The sequence below is a fragment of the Myxine glutinosa genome, chromosome 1 (assembly GCF_964187855.1).
Source record: "Myxine glutinosa chromosome 1, kmMyxGlut1.1, whole genome shotgun sequence".
Lineage (NCBI taxonomy): Eukaryota > Metazoa > Chordata > Myxini > Myxiniformes > Myxinidae > Myxine > Myxine glutinosa.
Window position 1 is genome coordinate 322,712,654 of NC_136261.1, and position 10,544 is coordinate 322,723,197.

The following is a 10,544-nucleotide window of genomic DNA, read 5'->3' on the forward strand; positions in this document are numbered from 1 at the left end:
ACAAGGCCGGGAATGTAGAAACAGGTCGCGTTTTATCAACTGTGAATGCACAGAACACAGGGCCGGGAATGTAGAAACAGGATGCATTTTATCAACTACGAATACGCCGAACACAGGGCAGTGAATGTCGAAACAGGTCGCATTTTATCAACCGTGAATACGTGGAACCAGCGAAATGTTGGGGCCACGAATGTTGGGGCCGTGAATGTCGAGGTCCACCTGCATGTTGTTTTTGGCCCTATCTCTCAACGGTGAAGAATCACTTAAAATTATCCTATCCATATCCAGGCCTTCACCAAAATATAATAAATTTGTCCTTGTCACAAACTCAACATGTCTACGAAGTTTTGTCAGAATCTGTCCATACCTTTTTGAGATATCCCGCTCATCGACAAATAGACAACACGGGGGAATACCTAAACTCCATCCACCTTTGGTGGCAGAAGTAATAATGTTGATACTAAAATGTATTTCGCAAGCAGGATTTTTAGACAAATCCATCCTCTGCCTCTTGATGTTACACCACCATTTTGCAGTGGGTGGTATAAGCAGCTCAGAGCTTGGCTCTGAGTGAAACCAAGAGTGCAACACAATTTCACTTTTAAAAGTGCATGAACTAATTTAAATTCATAGATTAACTTAAACTTTTTCCGTCAATGGGGACGGGTACTTTTGCTTGTGTATTTGTACGTTACATACGTTACGACCTAATATAGTTTTTACCTCATGTGCGAAGACAAATGTGGGGTTAAGCAATTAGTTCACTTTGTGTCTGTCTGTCTGTCTGTTTGCTTACAGACGTCAGTCTATGATTGAGGAGCTACTTAATTTCAATTGAAACATATTTTGAACACTGTATACCATGAATCGGAACACAAACCTGCAGTTTAGCAGTACTTTGGCTCGTCCAGTGGAACAAGAATTTGGTAAACTGTCTGGAATCTCATCCCGAGCGTGCATGCACATGCACAAGTAAGGTAATTTATTTAGTCTGTCTGCTTGTTTAGCAGTCAGATAAAATAAAATAAAAACTCCATATAGGAAATTTGCTATTTTTAGCATCGTCGTAAAGGACACAAACAACAGGCACGGAAACTAATTTAACATGTTAAATATGGTGATGCATCAACTGTGGTAAACTTCCAAAAAACGGTTTTTTCTACAGCCTTTAAAGTTTTTATTTTATTTTAATTCAATCACATACGTGAACACTGTAGAACACAAATCGCCTAGTTATCATTTCTGGAAATCAAATTTGCTGCTCGTGCTCTCAGCGTTTGGGAATATCGAGATTCAGACAAAATGGTGGCTCGTAGGAAATATAGATTGTTCTCTGAAATGCAAAGCAAGAGTTTAAAAGACCCTTCCCATGTCCATATTCTCAAGACTGCGTGGGGTACGGTGTTTGATGAAAACTCTAGTTATTCCTTCATTACCTCTGCCACCAAAGGTGGAAGGAGGTTATGTTTTCACCCCTGTCTGTCTGTCTGTTTGTCTGTGAACAAGATATCTCAAAAAGTTGTGGACGGATTCTGACGAAATTTGTCAGAGATGTAGTGTATGTGACACGGACAAAATGATTAGATTTTGGTGAAGATCCAGATTCGGATCCGGCCAGTAGAATTTTTAAGTGGTTCTTCACCATTGGGTGATAGGGCCAAAAACGATATATAGCAGGATATCTCAAAAAGTTATGGACGGATTTGGACAACATTTGGTGGACAGGTTGTGTGTGTGACGAGGACTAATCGATTCGATTTTGGTGAAGATCTGAGTATGGATTGGGATATGAGAATTATTAAATTTTTAGGTGATTCTTCACCATTGAGGGATCGGGCGAAAAGCAATATATAACATCACATTTAGAAAGGTTGTGGATGACTTATGACTAAACTTGGTGGATGAGTTGGTTAGGTGACATGAACAAGTGATTAGATTTTGGTTCAGGTCCGAATCCAGATCCGGCCTATCAGCGGCAAAAAGGGTTGGCGTCAGGAAGGGCATCCGGCCGTAAAACATTGCTTCAAAAAGGGGACCAAAAAACAACAACAACCACGGTTCCCGAAAAAGGCCAACCCCCGCTTGCGGGGAAAAATGGCCTCTAAAGGTGGTTATTTTATAGTGGGATACAAAAAAACTGTTCAACCTGGTGGAGGTTTGCGCTCTACCGAGTTCCGTTCTAGTTTTAGGTTGTAACCTTGGCCTGAATAACTTTAAAATACATTTTATTGTGCTTAATAGTTGTCCTGTTTGTCAAATTGATGTGATGAAAAAGAAAATATATATATATATTCTGTGATTGATCTGAGTGACAAAGGTGCACTGCTCATATTGGTGTTTGATATGGTTCCCAAAGGTGTGTGTGTGTGTGTGTGTGTGTGTGTGTGTGTGTGTGTGTGTGTGTGTGTGTGTGTGTGTGTGTGTGTGTGTGTTTGTTTGTGTGTGTTTTTCACAGATACTGTGAATATTATCTTTTGAAAACACTTGTCTTTCTCTCACTTTCTCATTAACACAGAATTCGTTTTTATACACAATAGGTGTGTTTTTCTTCACATTTTAGTTCCACCACCATCTTTATATAATCAAGTGTGTTTTGAGAGCACTTGGTTGTCAGAAGTTTTCTATCTGTCTCAATGTCGTGTTTAAATCTATTACAGTATAAGCTGAAGGAATTTTCCAGGCTGCTCTTTTCTCTTTTGTACAGGAACCATACACTGCTCCCCTCACATCAATCCAGTGCTGGCACGTGCATTGTGAAGAGTGTTGGATGCGAACATTGGTGAGGAACCACACACAGCTGTGAGATCAACATTCTTTTTTGTATTTCCTATCAAGTTTGACATTCACAAGTAACATGAACACAATGCCGATTTTTAACATCCTGTTAAAAACAAAGTGTGTGTGTGTGTGTGTGTGTGTGTGTGTGTGTGTGTGTGTGTGTGTGTGTGTGTGTGTGTGTGTGTGTGTGTGTGTGTGTGTGTGTGTGCATGCGCATATCCATCACACTTTATTCCAATTGGTCGATTAATAATGAACATAGGGGCAATACCCCTGGCGCTCACCTGGTAGAATAAACAGTATACTGCACTGACTAAAGGTATTTTAAACCAATTTGAATGGTTTCTAGAAGACAGCGCGGCATGTAGAATCATACTGCCATAATCATAAGACTTTAAACAAACAAACAAACAAAAATACCTATTTTTCTAATGCCTTGAACAAACATTGGTACATCACAGGTGATGAATGTTGTGGTGAAGTTTCATCGAAATCGTGTGTGTAGTTTCAGAGAAGAAAGCAAATACGTATTTTGGGGGGTACCCACTTTGACCCCGGTAAACCCCCTTAAACCCCGATTATATATATATATTGTTACGTGTTCCTCCCCAACTTCCTGGTCTCGGTATACCTCCGAACCCCGAGAGGAGCCACGGCAGAAAAATATGTTATCCTGTGTCAAAAATCAATGGTGAAACCACACCAATTGCAAATAATACAAACACCAATAATACAAACAAATATTGTATTAAAAATCACACAAAAATAATAGTACAACAATAAGAGGAATCAAGAGTACAATCAATATCTCCTATGATGGTACCATCCGTTAACATGCATGAGGTAACTCACTGTGCTCCAAGTGAGTGGAAAATAACCTTCCCCAGTGTCTCTATATTCCCGTCTTCGAGCTCAGAGTTAGTCCCCTCCAGTGATCAACGGAACGATGTCGAATCGAAACCAGAATCTCGTTCATAGGACAGGCACAGACACGCCGCCCAAAACGGAGAAAATGGTCACGTGGTTAAAGCGGCACAAAGGCGCGCTCACGGCGACTGGGAAATTCAACGGTACCCTCCAGGTATAAACTTTCACTGTTCATGGTCGGCGAGCCGTAAAGTAATCGTCTAAAGCCTCGGTGCACACACACACCACAGATACGTCTGAAAGCAGTGGAAACGGTTGACGAAGCAAGGAAAGTCTGCTCGACGCACGAAGCGCACGAGTCAAAATGGCCGACGGCTCGTGGTTCTCGAGTCGTCACGACCCAGTGATGATTCTTCGGAATCTAACGCCAAACCTGACACGCAGGATGATCCGTCACAGCAATACCAACTTTATCGCAGGAATTCCTTTTTCCCAGGAACCCAAAGTACGTGACTCTTGCTCGACAACGTTCGTTGCAGACCGCAAAGCAACCAGCTTCTTCTCCGACTCTCTCGCTCCGCCCTCTTCCTCTTCTCTCCCCTCGTCTCCCTGTTTGGTTTCCGGTATCATTTAAAGCTAACCTTTTTAACTTTTGATAACTGTTCATAAACAATAAACCTTTGGAAGACAATAATAGTACATAGAATCAGAAATCTTTCAAGTGGAGGAAAACGCCAACAACGGAAGTGACGAATCCGTAACAATATGTGGCCCTGAATGGGTTTCTCTCATGTCCTCTTCCTGTTCAGGCTGGAGTTCCACAAGGCAGTGTTCTGGGCCCTGTGCTTTTTCTGGTCTTCATCAATGATCTCTCTGACTCTCTTGAAAATCCTCTGTATCTCTTTGCTGATGACTCTACTCTGTCGCTCCATTCTTCATCCCTCAGATCGGCAGTCTGCTGCCTCCTCACTCTCTGCAGACCTGGACAAAATCACAGACTGGGCAAACAAGTGGAACATGTCTTTCAATCCTGACAAATCTCACACTCTTACGATGTCTCTCCGAAAAGACCGACTGGACAACCCTCCAATCCACTTTCTGAATAATCCTCTCCAAGAAGTTCTGTCACTCAAGCTTTTGGGTCTCACTATCTGCCATGATCTTTCCTGGGAAAACCACATTTCAAATCTGGCCTCCAAAGCCAGTCGCCGACTGGGCATCCTCTGTCGTGCAAAGTCCTTCCTTGGCACACCTGAGCTCCTCACCACATACAAGGCTTTCATCCGCAGCTCAATGGAATACTGCTCTCCCCTCTGGGCTGGTGCTCCTGCCTCACACATAGCTCGTCTTCACGCTGTTGAAACCAAAGCATTCAGAATCATTGGAATCTCCCGCGATGAAGCTAACTCCAAGGGCCTCTCACTCACTCACCGCAAGCAGGTTGGTGGTCTTTCTGTCTTCTACCGACTCCTCTCTGGCCTTGCCCCCCCAGCTCTCTCTGGGCTCTGTCCCGCAAATATTCCTACAGGTCGCACAAGATCTGCCTGCAACCCTCTTATGGTCAAACTGCCAAAATCAAGACTCTCTGCTCACCTTCACTCCTTCATTCCTCTTTTCTCCCGCGTCTGGAACAAACTCCCTCACTCTCTTCAATCCCACTCCACCCTCCAGGTCTTTAAAACTGCTGTTCACCACCATCTCTTATCTTCCCCCATCCAAAACCTTGAACTTTTCTACCCCCGCTAATTTCACCCCAATTCCACTTTTTTGAAATACCAACTTCTGTCCTGGAAGTCCTTAGTGTCCTTGTGTTTTATACTTCTCCCTCCACCCCCCCCCCTTCCCACGCCTCCTCCCCCCAAGCCCTCTCCCTTCCACACATTTCCCTGCTCTCAAATGTTGTGTTTGTGTGCTTCGCCTTCTCTCCCCATCTTGTTTTCCGCTCCCTCTTTTTGTGTGTTTTGTTTGTCTGGTTGATTTGTTTGTGAAGTAAATGTTAGCTCTTTCACGAGCCTCGATTCAGTATACAAAAAAAAAAAAATAAGAAAAAAAAAATATATATATATATAGTCGGAGAATAACCGAATGAATTATAAAATGATAAACCACCTGCGTGGTTAGGGTTAGGGTTAATGATAAACCACCAACCCACACCCTTTATTCCCCCTACTCCCCTCCCACTCTCTGCATGACAACACTCTTATGTTTTACACCTTGGCGAACCAGTTTTCTTGGTGGTGGAAGTTTGTTTGGGTTGGGGAAGGACCACCATCAATGAAAATGTATGTCTGGCTGCTTTGCCATCATCTATCTGGAACAGATCCCCCACCCCTGACTTAAATGGCCATGCTTCTTTGCTCCTTGATTTAAAGCAGTATGACCGAAACATCAAAATATAATGTATATTCGTTAATTAATCGATCCTCTTTCTTCACAGACTTTGAAATCTCAATCTAACTTTAAGCTGTCAACTGTACTCTCTCTTATAGCCAGTACCCGAGCCAATTGCGAAACTCCTGCGCTAATCCACAGAGAGCACTGCATCAGTAGTACGGCCGAGAACCGAGCCTTGGAAATGAAGCTGCCAGCAGCCACATGTTGCACACGACAAAACTTCTTGGGGTTTACTTCTGTAGAATCAAATCTGATTGAAACTTTCGGCTCGATTGTGATATGTGCAGTCATGCCAAGAGGCTTTTGTCAACTGTGTAATTTGCTTTAAATATCATGCAGTTTCTATACTGAAATGCAAAAGAAACTTACCACCTTTGAAACCTTTAAATATCAACAATAACACTGCGTGTAGTAAATGTGTGAACTTATTTGTGGACAATAGTGTCCTCACTGTCAGACAAAACAGTCATGGATGGTCACTTGAACCTTCAATGGTCACTTCATAGCACAGCTGTTGAACAGCCGTTTTGACTGTCAGTGATTAGCCAAGGGGTACGGGATGATTTTAATGAGCTGCACGTGATGTCTTGATATTGGCTTTAAAAAGGCCAGTGCAAAATGGGCATTTTGACCGAAAAATTTGACCATTTTGACCATTTTGACCAACTTCAAAAAGACCGAAAACGCAAAAGAAACTTACCACTTGTTTGAAATGTAATAAAATTGTAACAGTTCAAAATAAAACAAACCAACAATTGCTAATTGAAACATTGGCATTTTATTGATGACATGTCAAGTTTTTGACCAAGATGCACCATCTCATCAGTTTGTTCTACAGTACAGAACAGCACAGGGTGCAATGTCAGTCCCCTTTCAATAGCGTGTATGGCCACCATTGTTTTGGATACAGGCAGTGCATCGTCGGCGTATACTGCCTACCAGTCTTTGGATGGATTGCTGCTGGATTCTGTCCCACTCAGTCCTCAATGTCTGAAGCAGCCCTGCCCATGTCCTGGCCCTGCCAACTACGCGTCTCCCAAGCTCATCCCACAGGTGCTCTATGGGATTCAGGTCAGGGGAGAGCGCAGGCCACTGCATGGTGTTGATGTTCTCGCCTTGGAGAAATGCAGTGGTAAAGCGAGCAGCATGGGGACGAGCGTTGTCATGCTGAAAGGTTCTCAGTTCTGGGTGGTCTAGCAGGAATGGCAGCAGATGAGGTCGCAGGATGTTATCCACATACCGCTGGGCGTTAAGATTCCCATCCACAACCACCAGTGGCGTCCTGTACCGGCCTGATATGGCGGCCCACACCATCACACTTGGGCCACCCCACCTGTTGGCTTGACGCACGCAACAATCGGCATATCGCTCGCCAGTTCTTCTCCAGACACGCTCACGCCCATCAGGACTGTCCACACAGAACCTTGACTCATCGCTGAAAGCGACCTCGTTCCACTGCGCCAAGGTCCACCACTGATGCTGCTGGCACCATCTCTGTCGGTTGCGGCGATGGGCAGCCGTCATCACGGGGCCTCTGTATGGTCTTCTGGCAGTCAGACCATAGTCATGCAGTCGTCTTCGTGCAGTATCATTGGAGATCCGTGGGTTTGCACGCCCCGGAGTTTCTGCCGCAGTGCGGGATGCTGGACGGAATCGATCCCGCAGGTGACTTCGGACCATCTGCCTGTCCTGCCTTGCAGTGGTGACTCTTGGCCTCCCTGATCGAGGTCTGTCATCTGCAGAGTTGTGGAGGGTGTCTCTGTCCACCAGGGCCGATATCGTCTGGTGTGAACAGCCAAGGTGACGTGCCACCTCACGGTAGCTCAGTCCGCCTTGCAGCATGCCCAGGGCACGCTGCCGTTGATCCCTTGACAATCGTGGCATGTTGACTGAAATGCCCATTTTGCACTGGCCTTTTTAAAGCCAATATCAAGACATCACGTGCAGCTCATTAAAATCATCCCGTACCCCTTGGCTAATCACTGACAGTCAAAACAGCTGTTCAGCAGTTGTGCTATGAAGTGACCATTGAAGGTTCAAGTGACCATCCGTGACAGTTTTGTCTGAAAGTGAGGACACTATTGTCCACAAATAAGTTCACACATTTACTACACGCAGTGTTATTGTTGATATTTAAAGGTTTCAAAGGTGGTAAGTTTCTTTTGCGTTTCAGTATATTTATTGTCCCCCGTCGCACCGCGGAGCGAAAGGGGGACTATGGTTTTCCCCTCCGTCCGTGTGTCCGTGCGTGCGGGCGTGCGTGCATATGTGCATGCGTAAGCGAAGGACCGCATTCGAATTTGGTGTGTGGGTGCAACCCACGTCAAAATCCAAGATGGCCGCCGCCATGTATGTCTGACGCCATGTATGTCTGAACCTTGTGAGCAGAATATCTTGAAAAAGAAGTGAAGTACCAACTTCTAATCTGGTGTGTGGGTGTATCTAGGCATAAGGAAGAACGCTATTGAAAATTGGGTCGCCACGTCAAAATCCAAGATGGCCGCCGCCATGTATGTCTGAACCTTGTGAGCGGAATATCTTGCAAAATAAGCGATGTACCAACTTCTAATCTGGTGTGTGGGTGTATCTATGCATAAGGAAGAACGCTATTGAAAATTGGGTCGCCACGTCAAAATACAAGATGGCCGCCACCATATATATGTCTGAACCTTGTGAGCGAAATATCTTGAAACATAAGCGAAGTACCAACGTCTAATCTGGTGTGTGGGTGTATCTAGGCATAAGGAAGAAATCTATTGAAAATTGGGTCGCCACGTCAAAATCCAAGATGGCCGCCACCATATATATGTCTGAACCTTGTGAGCGAAATATCTTGAAACATAAGCGAAGTACCAACGTCTAATCTGGTGTGTGGATGTATCTAGGCATAAGGAAGAACGCTATTGAAAATTGGGTCGCCACGTCAAAATCCAAGATGGCCGCCTTGCGTCTTCCACTTTGTCTACTCACATCACTTCACCGACGGTGGACCTAGGCGTAACGCTTGTTATTATTTTTTTACAAAGAGTAAGCTTTTGAATCCATACCTTGGTCAAACTCTAAATTCCCTATATGGATCGAAGTGCTGGTAGACTACCATCTCACCTGCATGTATTTTTGTCAATAACTTATCTGACAATTTCTCAAGACTACTTGAATGTTGAGCTCTAACAGAAAAGCAGAGGTGGAATCAAATTTGGAAGTATTCCTCCAGCAGAAGCTTTGGTCACCTTTGGAAGCTTTGGTATACTTTAGAACTGAGATCGAACTTTTCCACTCATAGTTTTCCCAATTATCATACAAAATGAATGCCAATTATCATACAAAATGAATGCCTTTAGTGTTTTCTTGTGTTTACTGGTTTTCTCTCCTGGCAGGGTGTGAAGAAGCTGTGCCCTCAATGCAACACCATTACATCTGCGGGAGATCTGCGAAAGATTTACTTGTAACCTGGGCTGATTTTTATAGGGACAATTAATTTTCTTATGGAAAAGATATGCTTGTCTGCTGTTATTCCACCCTAACTTATACATGTAATGCGATCTTTTCTTTCTTATTGGAATATGCCGTAATTTTGCTGGATAAAATTAGAAAGCTTGTGGGGATTGATGGCAACTGCTCGGTGGATTAATCTAGACACCAAATATATTCATTCGCTTGTGATGTACATTTCATTCTTCTTTCTCCATGGAGATCATGTTCGATACTTTGCAATATTGTTTCATGAAAGCCCCCTACTGTTCTCACAGAAGTAATTAAGGTAATTCTCAGAAATAGTGCATTGTTTCATCTGCTCAACTGAACAATAAATTCTTTTTGTACAATACACTCTTGACAGTCTCATGTCCTTACACACTATCCCTTTAATCTCATCAGGCTGTCTTCAGCCAATATGATTTTTTGAGGCTTGAAATGTAGAAAAAATTTAAGGAGAATCTTTTTTTCTAAACATAAATAATAATTTATTTATTTTTATTGAGAAGGAAACCAGTACAGTACATGTTATTCAATTATGGTGTTTGTTTATTTTAACTGCAAAAACAATTTAAATATCTGTGTATACTTTATAATAAGGGTTCCCTTACAAAGCACTTCCATGAAGGAGGAAGGCATTCGGCCGATAAAGCCTGCACAATGGTTGCAAACATATGGTTGTTTGTCTAAGCTGTTATACTTTTTAAATACTGAGCATCATAGTCTGTTGGCAAAATCTGAAATTTTTGGTTTAGGTGTAAGGGATTTCTTTCGAATCTCAGGCTAATGGGGGGGGGGGGGGGGGCAATATGACCCATTAGGCTCCCCAGCATCTGACTGTCTGGTTTTGAAAAGCTGTTAACAAAATCTTTGTTTGACCTTGTGTCAACATGCTTTCCTTATGAGCAGCTCCCCGCCTACCCTTGCCTTTCTCTGAAGCCCAGCCTGGGAAACTGGGGAAATGTTTTGAGTTCCTTGTCCTTTGAAGAAAAGTATATGAAGCAGAATACAAATTGTGATTCCTTGAGATG

General features: G+C 43.4%; 1 protein-coding gene across 4 annotated transcripts in view; it reads left to right on the plus strand.

Annotated features, from left to right (window-relative positions):
* LOC137411373 (E3 ubiquitin-protein ligase Rnf220) overlaps positions 1-9,865 on the plus strand; it is a 102,988-nt gene extending 93,123 nt beyond the window's left edge. For 2 of the 4 annotated variants that reach the window (XM_068096737.2, XM_078769629.1), the window contains exons 10-11: positions 2,705-2,799; positions 9,417-9,865. In XM_068096737.2, the coding sequence (XP_067952838.1) occupies positions 2,705-2,799; positions 9,417-9,423 (102 nt within the window). In that variant the 3' untranslated portion in view covers positions 9,424-9,865. The remainder of the gene's footprint in view (positions 1-2,704; positions 2,800-9,416) is intronic. The other 2 variants (XM_068096726.2, XM_068096731.2) reach the window with 1 other exon arrangement.
* Positions 9,866-10,544: the final 679 nt, after the last annotated feature.